This window comes from Piliocolobus tephrosceles, chromosome 13, assembly GCF_002776525.5.
Source record: "Piliocolobus tephrosceles isolate RC106 chromosome 13, ASM277652v3, whole genome shotgun sequence".
NCBI classification, from domain to species: Eukaryota; Metazoa; Chordata; class Mammalia; order Primates; family Cercopithecidae; genus Piliocolobus; species Piliocolobus tephrosceles.
Window position 1 is genome coordinate 97,646,825 of NC_045446.1, and position 17,624 is coordinate 97,664,448.

The 17,624-nt window shown below is 40.5% G+C and overlaps 1 protein-coding gene across 1 annotated transcript in view; it reads left to right on the forward strand.

The window, feature by feature from the left end:
* The window catches only part of RAB39A (RAB39A, member RAS oncogene family), a 34,160-nt gene extending 21,990 nt beyond the window's left edge, over positions 1-12,170 (forward strand). Inside the window, exon 2 of the mRNA XM_023208176.3 lies at positions 11,052-12,170. Coding sequence (XP_023063944.1) covers positions 11,052-11,478 — 427 coding nt within the window. The 3' untranslated portion in view covers positions 11,479-12,170. The remainder of the gene's footprint in view (positions 1-11,051) is intronic.
* Positions 12,171-17,624: the final 5,454 nt, after the last annotated feature.

The following is a 17,624-nucleotide window of genomic DNA, read 5'->3' on the forward strand; positions in this document are numbered from 1 at the left end:
GGCTAATGCATTCACAGGCTACTTGATGCCAAGAGACTCTGGCATCAAAGTACTTTTGTCCTCTAAATGCCTATTTTACAATTGGCAAAGCCACAAGAAGGGCATTTCCAGGGTGGGAACATCTGGTTCATTTTACCTAAGTAAGTCAGCAAGTGCTTACTATTTTGTTGCTTTTTTAAGAGGCCTGTGCATATCCAACAAAGTTCATGATAATAACACATAAGATCTATGTAATGTTGCCATTTTCAGATTTTTTTTTTTTTTTTTTTTTTGAGATAGGGTCTCAATCTGTCACCCAGGCTGAAGTGCAGGGGCGCAGTCATAGTTCACTGCAAACCTGGACTCCTGAGTTCAAGCTATCCTCCCACCTCAGACTCCCAAAGCACTGGGATTATAGGTGTGAGCCACTGTGCCTGGCATCTACTAAAAATAATCTTGAGCAGTCCAGGGCCTCTGGAGTTTTGGCCTTCATTTAACAACAGCATCTTATCTTCAGTGCCTTTTAGGAAACTAGACAACTGTTTACTCTGAGATATCATTTACATTTTTTAGAACCTCAGCAATCATGTCATTTGTGTAAAATTCCAAATTCCCCAAAATATCATTCACATTTGATTGCATTAATCATATATTAAGTAATTCTTTGTAAATGTATGCAGACTCCAGTGCTGTCAAATAATCCCTTGTCTATTTATTATTTTAGGAAAAATAATTAAATAGAGGAAAATCAAGCAGTTAAAAATGTTTATATGAACAAAGCAACAACTTTGTCTCATTATGCTAAAGCAAATATGTATAAGAATGAACCTTGTGGATGAATAAAGCAAGTATGGCATATACATACAATGGAACATTATTCCATTGAGTAGAAGGAAATTCTGTCATAGGCTACAACATGGATGGACCTTGAGGACACTGTGCTAAGTAAAATCAGCCAGTAAGGCCAGGCGTGGTGGCTCATGCCTATAATCCCAGCACTTTGGGAAGCCGAGGTGGGCAGATCACCTGAGGTCAAGAGTTTGAGACCAGCCTGGCCAACATGTGAAACTCCGTCTCTACAAAAAATACAGAAATTAGCTGGATGTAGTGGCGCATGCCTGTAATCCCAGCTGCTTGGGAGGCTGAGGCAGGAGGATCACTTGAACACAGGAGGTGGAGGTTGCAGTAAACTGAGACCACGCTATTGCATTCCAGCCTGAGCAACAAGAGTGAAACTCCATCTCAAAAATACAAATAAAAAAGACCAGGTGCTGTGACTCACGCCTGTAATCCCAGCACTTTGGGAGGCTGAGGCGGGCAGATCCATGAGGTCAAGAGATCAAGACCATCCTGGCCAATATGGTGAAACCCCATCTCTACTAAAACTACAAAAAAAAATTAGCTGGGCGTGGTGGTGCGTGCCTGTAGTCCCAGCTACTCAGGAGGCTGAGGCAGGAGAATCACTTGAACCTGGGAGGTGCATGTTGCAGTGAGCCGAGATCGCGCCATTGCACTCCAGCCTGGTAACAGAGCGAGATTCTGTCTCAAAAAAATAAATAAAAATAAAAAATAAAACAAGCCAGTCAGAGGACAAATACTGTGTGATTCCACCTATACATGAGGTATCTAAAATAGTCGAAACTCACAAAAGCAGAAAGTGGAATGATGGTTCTTGGAGGCTGTGGGCTGGGGAAATGGGAAGTTGCTGTTCTTAGGGATAGGATTTTAGTTATGCAAGATGAGAAATTTCTAAAGATCTACTGTACACCTTGGCACGTATAATTAACAATGCTGTACACTTCACTGTACACTTACAAATTGTTAAGAGGCTAGATCTCATACTATGTGTCCTTCACTACAGTTTTTTTTAAAAACTGAACTTCAGTCTTATAAAACTATGTTGAAAGATATAAGAGATTTGTGAGCTTGTTTTGTACCATTTTTTTCTTACAAAGTCGATGTTGACTCTATCGGTCAGGTCCTTGGTTGCCTGCAACAAAACCAGCTTGAGAACCTTATTCAGAAAAGAGAGTTAGTAGAAGCATGTTTGAGGTGCAGAGACTTGATGGGAAGGTGGAGGACCAGGCTTGGAATGAATCAAAAGATCCCAGGAGTCTGGGCAGTAAGAACTGCAGGAAGCCAGTGTGGTCCCCATGATGCTGTTGCCCGCTTTCTGCCTGCTCACCCCCTGCCATAAGAAGCTCCAAATGGCCAGTCGGCAGCTTCAGCTGCTAATTCAGTAGAAGCATCACGGGGTTTTCTAGTGAAAGCATTTCTCCCTTGAATACTAAAACCTTTATATCAGCAAAGTTCAGAGTCACAGGGATTAGATGCAACAAAAAATTTTAGTGACTCATTAAGTGGAATTGTGAGAGGCACCATCACCCTATTTTCACCCTTTGCTTCCCATACCACAGCTTCTGTTTATGGGGAAAAAATACCACCTACTATCTTGCTCACTGATTTAGAACATAGACATCCTGAAGGATTATGCTAAAACCTTACAAGGTGTCATCTCCTGGAAATGGGCATACCTACCTCTTAATAACCCATTTCACAGTTTTATAGGGCCAGATACCTCTAGGTGATAGTGGTGTGATATGATCAATGAATCCCATGGCATCATTCCATTTCCCTATCTCCACCACTGTTAAGTGAATTACTTGATCTGTGGCAATGTGTAGGATAGCAGGACTATGTATAAGACATTCTGTATGTTCATGGATGGTGGTACTAGCATGGCCTAAATCCAGATTGAATATATTACAATGAGGACATATCTGTGTCCCCTCCATGATGGTCCCCCAGAGTATGGTACCATATTCAGGATGTCAGTAGCTGCTGGAAAATTGGGTGGTAAGCAATAAGCAATAACAGTTCAGGCCAACCTAGGTAAGATTAAGTCTATTAAGCCCAAGTACAGCCTCCATCTCCCTACCATGAGTTCAAAGTAGGATAAAAATACTGATTGATAATTGTAGGACAGAACATTTTGTTCCATTGATTATGAAAATTTTTTCATGGAGGGGGCTTTTGGTGGCCATTCACATACAAGTATGTACATACTCTAGACTCATCAACAGACCTCTTCCTCAAACCTCCTAATTACCAGCCCCCGATCTTGTTTTTTACCCAACATGCCAAACCCTTCATGTCTGCTCATGAATTGGTGTGGATCTTTACCTACATCTCTCCATCTCTTCCTCTGGAAAAAGCAGACAGTGAGATGTAGCACTAGAGGTTCCACAAATGGAACTTTTTCACTGACCTTCAAGTTCTCCATTGAGTGGGGCTTACTGATGCTAGCATATTGTTTAGAGCCATTTGTAAGGCAGACTTGAATTTTTTTTCCTCTATTATTATAGGGAAATCCAGATAAGGCCATGAATTGAGAGGGTGCTGTAAGAATAGATGTGCTGAGTCTGTGAACTTTGTTATTCCAGGTCCATTCAGGTCCCACTCCATATTCCTTCCTATATATGCAACCTCTCTTTGGTGATAAAGCTCCAGCCTGGTGAATCAGAACACCCAGCTCATGATGGACATTCAGATTGCACAGTCACTTGGTGTTCCACCATCAGGCATTTAGTCTCTATCAAAGCCAAGTTATAAGCCAAGAATTATTTTTCAAAAGTATAATAGTATATGACAAAGAAAGCATGCTTTTTTTTTTTTTTTTTTTTTTTTTGAGATGGAGTCTCGTTCTGTTGCCCAGGCTGGAGTGCAATGGCATGATCTAGGCTCACTGCAAGCTCTGCCTCCTGGGTTCATGCCATTCTCCTGCCTCAGCCTCTCGAGTAGCTGGGACTACAGGTGCCTGCCACCACACCCAGCTAAGTTTTTTGTATTTTTAGTAGAGACAGCATTTCACCATGTTAGCCAGGATGGTCTCAATCTCCTGACCTCATGATCCACCTGCCTCAGCCTCCCAAAGTGCTGGGATTACACGTGTGAGCCACCGCACCCGGCCAAAAGCATGCCACTTCTGTAATTGTCCAGTGGAGGCTTCCTGGGCCTGATGGAGCATTCCAGGCTACTAGAGGTACTTCAGGCAGGTACCATTAGATCTGATGAACCATGGGCCAAATGGCAATGTCGCTTGCATTGTAGCTTGGACCAGCCAAAGGGACTTCTCTTGCTTTCAGCTCTATCAAAGCTAGCAGGCTTTGGGGTTTCCTACTTAATGGATCAGAGAAGCACATTATACTGATAATGTTTCCTCCGAAATTAAAAAAGGTTCACTTGCTGGGCACGGTGGCTCACACCTGTAATCCTAGCACTTTGGGAGGCCAAAGCAGGTGGAGTTCGAGACCAGCCTGACCAATATGGAGAAACCTCATCTCTACTAAAAATACAAAATTAGCCAGGTGTGGTGGTGCATACCTATAATCCCCGCTACTCAGGAGGCTGAGGCAGGAGAATCTCTTGAACCTGGGAGGCAGAGGTTGTGGGGAGCCAAGATCACACCATTGCACCCAGCCTGGGCAACAAGAGTGAAACTCCATCTCAGAAAAAAATAATAAAAAAATTTAAAAAATAAAAATGGTTCACCAAGTATTAGGCTTTTTTTTTCTTGGTAGAGGGTATAAGATATGGTAACTTTTCTTCTTTGGAGAGGTTTCATCAACATACCCCTGATTAAAGGGCTCCCTTCCCCCAAGAAGCTTCACAGAGATTGCTGGCTACTGTATTTTCATTGGATATATCTTTAAGATACATGTATTTCTGAATATATAATTTATCCACCCCCTCCAACACTGATAATGCTCATAGCAACTCAATGACCTCAGTGTGAGAACATAAGACCACACTAGTAATAGACATAATGTTGGGCACGTTTCTTTTTTTGCACTGCTAGTATCTCTTTCCCTCAAACTTCCTCACTCTCTCTGATATTTCTCCTGTTTTCACAACAGCTATGTATGTGGCTTAGACCAATCAACCATTCATTCATTCACTAAGGTGCACTGGGTGCCCACTATGTGCTAGGTTACTTGAAAACCATTGATATTCAACAGTGAGCAGTATTGACATGGCACCTTCGTGCCTCTGATAATCAGCAAGCCAGTAGCATGGATCCAGAAAGAGGAAAGGAGGGAAAAGGATGCTATACAAGAATACTGATCTTGAACACACAATGATCCTGCCCACAGCCTAAGAAACAGACTCTAGCCAAACAGAGCAGCCATTTGTCCTTCTATGGAGTGATTAGGAAGAGGGTTAAAGTGTGCCTCCAGTTCTCTTTTATGGGAAGAGGAAGATTGAATGGAACTTCCATTTCTTCCTATAGCAGAAGCATAAATGTGAGGAAAAAAGGAAGAGTTTCTCCTGATATTAGCAGTATTCCTTGCCAGTGTTGAGTGCCCACTTGGGATTGGTTATAATTAATTCATAGTGACACCAGCCTGCCTGGTTGAGTGATTTTCCCCAGAAACATTCAGCTGCAGGCTGGACTGATCCCGAGATAGAGGTTTCCCAGATGAATATGACAGAGGGATAGGGGCTTGGAAATTGAGATATTTCCAAGAGAACAATTATAATGATGTCCCATTGAACTCAAGATATGGAAGAAGGCAAAGATAGGAGAGTATTAGTGGGTAGAAAGTGACAGAGTTGGTCAGTGGATTACAAATCGTGATGAAATTAAAGAATCACTACAGTAGAAAATAATAGACAGGCTGGCAGGCTATGAGGTTTTGATATTTTTAGTGGACTGTGTAAATTTCCAATTTTGGAAGTAATTAATATTTCTGATGAAAAAGAAATAGATAAGAAAGGAAGAATAGAGAGAAAGGTTTATCAGAGATGAGGAAGTCCAGGAATTTGAGAAGTGACACCAGGCAGCTCATCCAAATGGATGTTGAAATCAGTAAGCAGAATGACAGGAATTGAAACAGAAAGAAAAACAAAGTGCTAAAATCTTTAGTACATGGAGAATGACCAAGCAGTTGGCAGATGACAGCAGATGATAGAGCCAGATGGCATAAGCCTCAAAGGAGCAGGGATTTTTTTTTACAACAGGGGTTGGGAAAGAATAATTATCAGGAAGTTGCACTGGGGAAACAGGAGCCATCTCCTCCTGATCCTAGAGAATGGGCAATGTGAGTGTGCTGCAGGGGAAGCAGTGTTCTCAGGGACCAGCAGTTTTCAGTTAAGGCAAGGAGAGGAGACTGCTCCTCTGGCAATGGGATAAGATTTGCTGAGAGTGTAGCCTTCAAAGTATGAAAGAACCAGCAGCTTTCTTTTATAATTAAAACCAGATATTCCACTTGAGAGGGACAAGGGACTGCTAGGAGCTTATAACCCCAATCCCTCTCCTCCAAAATTCACCTTCCCCATCATCACATCACCCTCACACTGTATTTAGGAGTTTTGTGTCTGCTTTATCATTCTTGCCAGAGAATAGTCTCACCTCTTCATTCCCTCATAACACGAGAGACCAGATTAGAATCCACGCCGTTTATCCGTTTATTTCTCTCTTCCTTCCTTGCTTCTGTTCTTCTTTTCTTCCCTCCATTCCCCAACCCCACAATTTTTTGCCTTCCCTTAAATCATCCATTAATTCAGGGAGACTTTTTCTTTCTTTTTCTTTCTTTTTCTTTTTCTTTTTTTTTTTTTTTTTTTTTTTTTTTTTTTTTTTTTTTTTTTTTTTTTGAGACAGAGTCTCTGTTGCCCAGGCGGGAGTGCAGTGACGTGATCTCAGCTCACTGCAACTTCCACCTACTGGGTTCAAGCAATTGTCCTGCCTCAGCCTCCCGAGTAGCTGGGACTACAGGCACGTGCCACCACACCTGGCTAATTTTTGTATTTTTGGTAGCATGCCACCATGCCTGGCTAATTTTCATATTTTGGGGAGCACGCCACCATGCTGGCTAATTTTTGTATTTTTGGTAGTGACGGGGTTTCACTATGTTCGCCACGTTGGTCTCGAATTCCTGACCTCGGCCTCCCAAAGTGCTGGGATTACTCAGGTGAAAGCCACTGCACCCGGCCCATTCAGGGAGACTTTCAAATCCTAGAGGGAAATAGACATAAAGAATCATACTACAAGATAGTGTTGCTTAAAAAGAATTGTTAAGCATCATCAACTCTTGAGTTCCTTACAGGGACGCCTCCCTACCTAGTGCTTTTACTGTCTGTTCCCTACCTTCTCATGATTCCTTCAAGAGCTTCTAGAGACCTAAGTGTCTCAACTTATGGGAGGAAAGTCAAGAGAAAGATAGCTGCTCCCTCCACACCTCTGTAAGACCTGCCTTTGAGTTCAAGCTTTCCATCTGAAGGCCTGCTTCTTCCCCCAGATGATTGATAGCAGCAGCGCACAATTGTTTTAGGAAAAGCACTACCTGCAGAACAACTATATTCGAATCTGAAGCCCCACAGCCCCACACACAGAAACTAGAAATCAGGTTACTGCGTAGAAATGACAGATGTTACCCTGAGTCCTTTTATTCCCAAATAATTATTAATAAGGGTTGTTTTATAATGTGTATTATATATACTTTGCTATAATTTTATTCTGTAGGATGATTTGCCAAGTGTATTCTAAATGTGTTTTCAAAATTAAATACAGTCAGTTAATAGGGTTGCCTATTTTAAAAAGAAAATAAAGATAAGTTTTTGAAAAGATAGTACTTCCTGGCCGGGTGTGGTGGCTCATGCCTGTAATCCCAGCACTTGGGGAGGCTGAGGCTGGTGGATCACCTGAGGTCAGGAGTTCGAGACCAGTCTGGCCAACATGGTGAAAACTCGTCTCTACTAAAAATACAAAAATTAGCTGGACAAGGTGGCGGGCGCCTGTAATTCCAGCTACTCGGGAGGCTGAGGCAGGAGAATTGCTTGAACCTAGGAGGCAGAGGTTGCAGTGAGCCGAGATCATTCCATTGCATTCCAGCCTGGGCAACAGAACAAAAACTCTGTCTCAAGAAAAAAAAAAAAAAAAAAAGAAAAGAAAACATAGTATTTCCTACAGTGTAAAACATGCCTCTGTGTAATATATAAGCATTTCAGCATTGAGTTTTCAGCCACAAAAAGCATTTTTTAAATATTCTAGTAATGGTAAATTAAATGGATAGGAGGGATAAAAGTTATGCAGGCTTGGTGCTGAGTAAATTCAAGCTTTCAGTCTAAGAACATAGCCATAATTAGATTTCTCTTAAGACACTGCACATCTGCCTAAATTCACACATATAAAGATGAGTGACAAAACAATAACAAATTAGTTATGCCTCAAAGTTAAAATATAGCAACTGCATTATTCATAGCCTGCCAAAGATGGTGGGAGATTTTTTCTTATTGTCAAGTTCTTTTCTTTTTTTATTTTTGGAGTCTAACATCGGGTTGGTGAAAAACTCAATTTCTCTATAATACTATAGTCCTTGACAAAAGTTTTTCAAAAATAGCCACTTGGGAATCTCTCTACTAAGAATTCTGAGGAGAAACAGGGAAGCAGGAGAAATAGAAAAAAAGAGGAGGTAAAATGGTTTGCACTCCCACAACAAAGCTATTTATGGCATCAGGTCACTGAACTGAGCTGTGATTTCAGCAATGAGGACAAGTAGGAAAGTATGACGGTACCAAATAACCCACTGGCCATTCACAAAGATCTTGGTGCCTCAGGCGTATAGTCAGATGAGTTTGCTAAAAGACCATTGACAAACTGGAAACAGACATGTGGGATCTCTGGCTTATACAACATTTAGCACTTTCCCTCTCCAATTAGGTGAATTAATCCAATATTGGCTGAGCGCAGTGACTCACACCTGTAATCCCAGCACTTTGGGAGGCCGACGCAGGTGGATCACGAGGTCAAGAGATCGAGACCATCCTGGCCAACATGGTGAAACCCCTTCTCTACTGAAAATACAAAAATTAGCTGGGGGTGGTGGCGTGCACCTGTAGTCCCAGCTACTCGGGAGGCTGAGGCAGAAGAATCGCTTGAACCCGGGAGGCGGAGGTTGCAGTGAGCCGAGATCGTGCCACAGCACTCCAGCCTGGGTGAGAGAGTGAGACTCCATCTCAAAAATAAAAATAAAAAATAAAAACTCCACTATAACAAACATTTTATGACATCTGTCATTTGCCATGCAATGTGATTGACATAACAGCAAATCCAGTCACCATATCGAGAAAATTAACATATCATAATGGCAATATGCCAGTGGTTCAGAGGAACCATAAGAAGAGTACTTAAGAGAGAGCTGAGTGGCAGGGAAGGCTGCTCAGACGGTATGATTACTGAGCTGACTACTGAAGCAGAAATAGGAGTTTCTTAGACAGAAAAGGGGTAGAAGACATTCCAGATAGATAAAACAACATGTGGAGGGGCAAGAAACATAAAACAGTATAGCCTTGCCACCTTGCCTCATGATTCAGCCAGGAAACAGATGGCACAATTGTAGGTTAACCGAGAAGAGTTTAATGAAGTGACTATTTCCAGAGATATAGTCAGCATCGAGGACACTAATAAAGGATGGTGAAGCACTCAGAGATAGCAACAGTGGGAAGCCATTAGCCACCTGGTTGGAAAAGGAGAGGACAGAGAATGGTATTACTGGAACGTGGTGACAGCTGTAGCCATAGGAAAGGGTCTACCCAACAGAAACCCTGACTAGAAGCAGAGGAATACCACCACTGCTAAGCCACAGCTCAGCAGAAGCAAAGAGAGGGATAAATACTCTGACCTCTCTGATCTCCAGCCGACGCCTCCCATTGGCTGAAGGCCCCCTGCAAGCCAGAGGGCAAGGGGGTTTGGGAAAGCTTTCTGTGAAGGACAGCTTCCTCAGGCATAAAGAAGGATGGAGACTAGATCTGGAGAGACATACAGAGAATCACTAGCACAGCTCGGATTCATATCCCAGGTCCATACAGTCTCCTGTTTCTTGAATAGGTGTAACACGAGACTGTACCTGTAACTAATACTGTGACAAGTCTGCTGTCTTAGTGAGTTTGGGCTGTTATAACAAATTTACCACAGAATGGGGATTTAAGCAACAGAAATTTAGTTCTCACAATTTTGGAGGCTGGAAGTGGATGATCAGGGAGATTATGGTGCCAGCATGGTCAGGTTCCAGTGAGGGCCCTCTTCTGGGTTGCAGACAGCCATCTTGTATCCTCACATGGTAGAAAGAAAGAGGACTAGAGCGCTCTCTGGGGTATCCTTTTTTTTTTTCTTTTTTGAGACGGAGTCTCTCTCTGTCGCCCAGGCTGAAGTGCAGTTGCACGATCTCGGCTCACTGCAAGCTCCGCCTCCCGGGTTCACGCCGTTCTCCTGCCTCAGCCTCCCGAGTAGCTGGGACTACAGGCACGCGCCACCACGCCCGGCTAATTTTGTGTGTGTGTGTGTGTATTTTTAGTAGAGACGGGGTTTCACGTGTTAGTCAGGACGGTCTCGATCTCCTGACCTCATGATCCGCCCACCTCGGCCTCCAAAAGTGCTGGGATTACAGGCGTGAGCCACCGCATCCGGCCTTCTCTGAGCTTTTTTCAAGCCCGCTGATCCCATTCATGAGGGTTCCACCCTCATGACCTAAATGACACCCCAAAGGCCCCACCTCCTAATCCTAATACCACCACATTAAGGTTAACATTTCAACATAAGAATTTGGGAGGGACACAGACGTTCAATCCATACTACAGCCCTTGTTTCTTTTTCCTAAATTGATAGATGAGTTCATTAAATTTTATGACGAATGAGATTCTTAAGATCTGGTTTGTTGTGCAACCTGTGCCCTTCACTCAGTCTTTCAATATGCTTATTTTTAACCACAGCGATGTAATAATCTATCAGATTTTTAAGAGCAAAAACAATCAGACAGTACGAGATGACATAGCATGTAAGTGCTTATTTGTCTATCTAAAAATAACTACTACTTTCATGTTCTGTCAGTGTATGAAACTTGCATATTAGTCTTGTAGAATATTTTTGTTCACTTGAGATACCTCATATTTTATTTATAAATTGTAGTTAAATCATATTAAGATATCTTCAAATGTTATTATGGTGCTAGATTGTTGGAAGGAGAAGAAAAAGAACAAGTTGTCCTTATACAACCTTTTTTCTCTTTATTTTCCAGATCAATAACCCGATCTTATTACCGCAACTCAGTTGGTGGATTTTTAGTATTTGACATTACTAACCGACGATCTTTTGAACATGTGAAAGATTGGCTAGAAGAAGCAAAAATGTATGTACAGCCGTTTCGGATTGTATTCCTGCTAGTTGGACATAAATGTGATTTAGCTTCACAACGTCAAGTTACAAGGGAAGAAGCTGAAAAACTGTCAGCAGACTGTGGAATGAAGTATATAGAAACCTCAGCAAAGGATGCTACCAACGTCGAAGAATCCTTCACAATCTTGACAAGAGACATATATGAACTCATTAAAAAGGGAGAAATTTGTATTCAGGATGGCTGGGAAGGGGTTAAAAGTGGTTTTGTTCCAAATACTGTGCATTCTTCTGAGGAAGCAGTAAAGCCCAGGAAAGAGTGCTTCTGCTGACTTCAAACATGCCAAAGAACTAACAGGAACAGATTGGCTGTCATTTCAGGATAAATACCAACATTAACAGCAGAATGATGCAATAAAAGCATTTAAAAAGGTTACAAACCCACACCAATACTATTTTGTAAGGTATTTGATTCAGAGCATTATGCTTACTTGTTACACTACTAGATTGGGGTATTTTGCTAAATTGTCAAGGAAAGCAGACAACCTTTTTCTTGAAAGTACCTCCATTCTCACTTTGTTAGCATACGCTGACCTTAGTGTCCAGCTATGTCAATATTACTCATTTTTCTTGACAGTTCAAATGGATTTTTGTGAATATATAATCAATTGAAAAGATTATATTAGGAATTACATTCTCTTGAGTTAATTAATATTGAATAGCAAAATGCATTTAAATATGCACTATTCACCTGCAGAGTAAACAATCTCAGAAGTGTCGATTAGGACGTAAATAGCAGTTCCTTGTATAAGGTACCAGGTTTTCTCCCCATTGTCTGGAAATGTTTGTCCTCCCTTAATTTTGCCTCAACACAAGAAAATAAGTTTTATGTTCATTTTTGTTCTGTAATTTATTGCTTCTAAAAATGCATTATGTTTTACAAATATATCTAAAGGATCCAGGCAAACTATTCTAAGCAAATATTTGTAAAATTAAAAACAGAGGACCGCTCACCAAATGTTTGAAATGTTGCTTTTTTTTTTTTTTTTTTTTTTTTTTTTTTTTTTTTTTTTTTTTTTTTGAGACAGGGTCTTGTTTTGTCACCCAAGCTGGAGTGCAGTGGGGCAATCTTGGCTCCCTGCAACCTCTGCTTCCTGGGTTCAGGTGATTGTCAGTACCTTACCTCAGCCTCCTGAGCAGCTGGAACTGCAGATGTGCACCACCATGCCCAGCTAATTTTTGTATTTTTAGTAGACACGGGATTTCTCCATGTTCCCCAGGCTGGTCTCCAACTCCTGGCCTCAAGCAATTGCCCACCTCAGCCTCCAAAGTGCTGGGATTATAGGCATCAGCTGCTGTGCCCAGCCTATCAGCAGCAAATGTTTTGCTGTTACAGTGTACTGTTCATATTTAGACAAGAAAAACTAAATTTATTTATGTATTGACATTTTCAAAGAAAGTAAATGCAATTTGCCTTGAACTATTGTCAAAATTACTAATATAGGTAAACATAGAATGTTTTTAATAATAGCGTTTTTGTCCAAGTAAATTTCCAAATTTCCTCATTTCCAATACGAAAAGAATGCAGAAAAGATTTTTCTGGGCAAGGAAAATTGGTTAGATGTTTGATATATTTAGCCTTCAAATTGCATTTTACAATCTCATCAGTACAAGTGAAGATAGAATAATCAACTAAGACAGTAAAATGACTTTTGAGTTTCCTAACTTTTAACTTATTGATTAAACTCTGCTGGAAGGGATATTTTGATCATAGTGTCAAATATTTTATAATGTACATTTCTATTCTGTCCTGTGCACTTCTTAATCACAAAAGAGTACCAAGTGAAGTTTTTTGGAATCATAAGGTTTTTACTCTTAACCCTTAGTTGCTTCATTTGTTTGAAAACCAAAGTGGCATAGTAGAAAGAATATTTGACAAGAAATCAGAAAACTTGATTACCAATATCTAACCATGAGTAAGTCACTTGACCTCTCTAAGCACCATTTTTCTTATCTGTAAAATTAGGCTAATAACCCATTAGTGTGTTTCATGGAAAATTATTTTGAGAATCTAGTGAATCATGCAACAAACGCTTTGTAAATAGAGTAAGCATTTTACAGATTTGAGAATGATATGCTGCTCATAGGCATACTATTATATTTACAACGGGTGAGAGTTTTGTTTTCTCATGATTTTTCCTTTCATTCCTACACAGAGGGAGTAGAAAAAGATGTGTGTTTTCGTGGACCCGTAGGAATTCTTGATTGATGCATATCCTCTAGCTTATTTGGGTCTCGTTCTGTTGACCAGGGTGGAGTGCAGTGGCATGATCACAGCTCACTGCATCCTGGACCTCCCAGTCTCGAGCGAGCCTCCCACTTTAGCCTCCTGCTAGCTGGGACCACAAGTACACGCCACCACGCCTGGCTAATTTTTTATTTTTTGTAGAGAAGGGTCTCCCTGTGTTGCCCAGAGTATAGGTCTCGTACTGCAGGGCACAAGCGATCCCTCCGCCTCGGCTTCACAAAGTGCTGGAATTATAGGCATGAGCCCCTGCACCAGCTTCCTCTGTTTTTTTTACCCTTGAGCTATTGTTCCCGCGAAGTGGAAATAATAGAGAGGGACGTTCCTGCAGTCTTAACCCAATCAAAAGTCACGTTTGTGCTTTTTGTGCATCTTTGAAATAGATATTTAATTGTAATTTCAAATACTTGTACATTTTCTGAGTTCATGTATTTTTAATTGTGCTTATGGAGAGAATATAAATTATAACTATATAAGGTATCACTATTTATATTGTCAGCATTTTCTTGATATCCTTAATTTCACATGAATTCAAACCATAATTAACCAAATGAGCAAATACTTGTCCCCCAAAATGTGAAGTAGTCCATTTTACTGTTACAGTTTTCAATCTTATATGACAATTGCCCATCAGTCCAAAATGGCATAAACCCAAACACTGAAAATCTAACAGCAGCTGAAAGTACAGTCACCTGTGCCTACTTCTAAAGTTAAATAGCTAAAACATAAAATGCTATTTAAATTTCAGTGGACACCCTTTATAATACTAATGTCGGGAGGGACTAATATTTGGGCTGAAGGACATCATGTGTTCCAAGATTTAAAACAGAGCTAAAGAACTAGAAGAAACAAACAGGAAGGCAAGGTCCAAAATTCAAGGCATGAACAGAAGGAAGCCTAGAACTCATCTCCTAGCACCTTATTCACCACGCTGTGCTTAGTGTGTGTGTATTGGGTGGACGGAGGGAGAGGGAGGGAGAGGATGTCAAGAAAAGGGGAAATGTGTTCTAACTGAATCCACAAAATACTAAAATAGGGTTAAATAATTTTCATATTATAGAGGAGCTATTTATGGTAAAACAATAGTAAAGTGAACAACGATCACTGCAAAAATCTGAGTGCTTGTACAAGATTCCCAAACATCTGTCTAACCTTAGCCAGTTATCTTTATCCATTTATTTATATATATATAGTAGCTGACCTATTTTCTTACACATCGTTATAGAGAATATGGATAACAATGCCAAAATTGTAAAAATATTTGCTCCAGGCAAAATGCTTTTACCAAGTTTCTTAGAAATCAAATATCCTTGATTTTATATTAAAGTTACTTTACTTAAAATTTAAAACTAGTAAATGATGTAGCTAATTACTAAATAGTTTAAGTAAATGTAGGTTTTGTTTTTTTGAGACAGAGTCTGGTTCTGTCTCCTAGGCTGGAATGCAGTGGCGTGAACTCAGCTCACTGCAACCTCCGCCTCCTGGGTTCAAACAATTCTCCTGCCTCAGCCTCCTGAGCAGCTAGGATTACAGGCGTGCACCACCACATCCAGCTGATTATTATTATTATTATTTTTGAGACAGAGTTTCGCTCTTGTTGCCCAGGCTGGAGTACAATAGTGCGATCTTGGCTCACCGCAACCTTTGCCTACTGGGTTCAAGCAATTCTCCTGCCTCAGCCTACTGAGTAGCTCGGATTACAGGCATGCGCCACCGTGCCAGACTAATTTTTTTTTCTTTTTCTTTTTTTTTTTTTTTTTTTTAGTAGAGATGGGGTTTCTCCATGTTGGTCAGGCTGGTCGCGAACTCCGGACCTTAAGTGATCCACCTGCCTCAGCCTCCCAAAGTGCTGGGATTACAGGTGTGAGCCACTGCGCCTGGCCTAATTTTTGTATTTTGAGTAGAGACAGGGTTTCACCATGTTGGCCAAGCTGGTCTCCACCTCCTGACCTCAAGTGATCCACCTGCCTCGGCCTCCCAAAGTGCTGGGATTACAGACATGAGCCACCAGCGCCTGGCTGTAAATGTGATTTTTTTTTTAAAGAAATGAAAACAGTCCAATTCTTATCGTAAACTTGTCCCTGATGGAAACTGCTCATCTTGAGCTGCATTCACACTCCCAGTTCATGCAGTGATGTGATAGTGAAGTATAAGCCAAAATGTTTAATCAGAATGTTTTTTAATGTGGCCTTTATATGCATAGTAGTGGCAAACAAGATTTCCTGAGCCTGGAAACTTGAGAGTTTATTCTAGATTTCCAAAAACCTCAAGCATTCCATACTTTTTCTGTGTGGCAACCAAAACAGTCTTTTATATTATTGTTAAGATAACTTTATCAGAACAAAGTCTTTTTATCCAACTTTATGTCATTAAAAAAATGAATCTATGGATTAATAAAATCATTTTAGGAGTATTTTTGTCAGATTTTATACTGCCCTTGGTTCAGTTAAGAACAAAGCTTTCAAAGCAGCTTTAAAGAGTGCACTGTATTTGAATAATTTCCTGGCCGGGTGCGGTGGCTCACACCTGTAATCCCAGAACTTTGGGAGGCCGAGGCGGGCGGATCACGAGGTCAGGAGATCAAGACCATCCTGGCTAACACAGTGAAACACCGTCTCTACCGAAAATACAGAAAAAAAAAAGTAAAAGAAAAAGAAAAAAAAAAATAGCTGGGCGTAGTGGCCGGCGCCTGTAGTCCCAGCTACTCGGGAGGCTGAGGCAGGAGAATGGCATGAACCCGGGAGGCAGAGCTTGCAGTGAGCCAAGATCAAGCCACTGCACTACAGCCTGGGTGACAGAGCAAGACTGTCTCAAAAAAAAAAAAAAAAAGAAAGAAAGAATAATTTCCTTAGGTCTCACACAGAAGAACTCGCAAGACTAAAGACCCGTTCATAAACTAACTTATTTGTTTCTCAGTAACTACCTAAAAGATTTCACTTGGAAATGCAAAAGAAACATGTAATCTTTCTTTAAGAAAAAACAGAAAGATCCTCTTTCAGCATGGGGAGCTGAAAAAAGAAAAAACTGAAAGACTATAAAGGTTTTACTGTTTGTTTGTTTGTTTGTTTGTTTGTTTTTTAGAGACAGGGTCTTGTTCCCTCGCCTAGGCTGGAGTGCAGTGGCACAGTGATAGGTCGTAGGAGCCTCAAACTCCTGGCCTCAAGCCATCCTCCCACCCCGGTCTCCCAAGGTGCTCGGATTACAGGCATGAGTCACCCCACGCCCAGCCTATAAAGGCTTTAATCTTAGATTCTTTGTATTTTAAAATGGTAGGATACAATTCCAACCAGAAGCTAACTCTTGGAAATTTCACAGCTGATAAATAGCCATCTCTGCTTCAGAATCTTTCTCAACTCTGAATGTTTTCACCAAATCTTCCTGAGCTACTGATCTTCACTTGATCTTAAAATAACAAACTAATCTCCTGAACCTTAATGGACTGCTGCATGACCTGGTGTTTCTATACTGCTAATGACTGATGCAAGTAGACATATGAGTGATGAGCTGTGACAATCTATTTCAATCATTACACAATCTAGTTCACTTACTGCACATAATCATGGTAGAAAATAAATGAAAACAAAATTTTAAGGTATAAAAAAGTTAGTGTACCTCGTTATTATTTCTGGGTAAATTTTTTGTCTTTTTAAAAATTAGTGCCTAAAACATTGTCTTATCTATGTGACATTCAGTAACGACTAATTGATGGTTATTGTGTTGAATTATTCCTATTAAATGTGGGTTCCACATATTTGGTTTCAATGTATACATTCCATGGAAGAATAAACATGTTTTATTATCATCATCTCTCAGCATTTTTTTTTTCAGGATGACAGACAATGGAAGTAGGATAAGTGTAAACTTTTTGAAGTATGTTATTAATGTTATTTGATTTTAAATAATGAATAAAAGAATGAGAATGAGAACTATGATTGTCATATAATTATCATGGTATCCATCTTTTTTTTTTTTTTTTTTGAGAGGTAGCAAGGTGTATTGTGAAGAGCAAAAGAACAAAGCTTCCACAGCGTGAAAGGGGACCCGAGTGGGTTGCCTCACGATATCCATCTTTAACTAGCCATCTTTGGTGGTGCTTTTAAAATAGAAACTATTTAACTACAATTTTGTGTGTATGTATTCATAAATGAAGGGCAAAAAATAGTCAATTCGAGA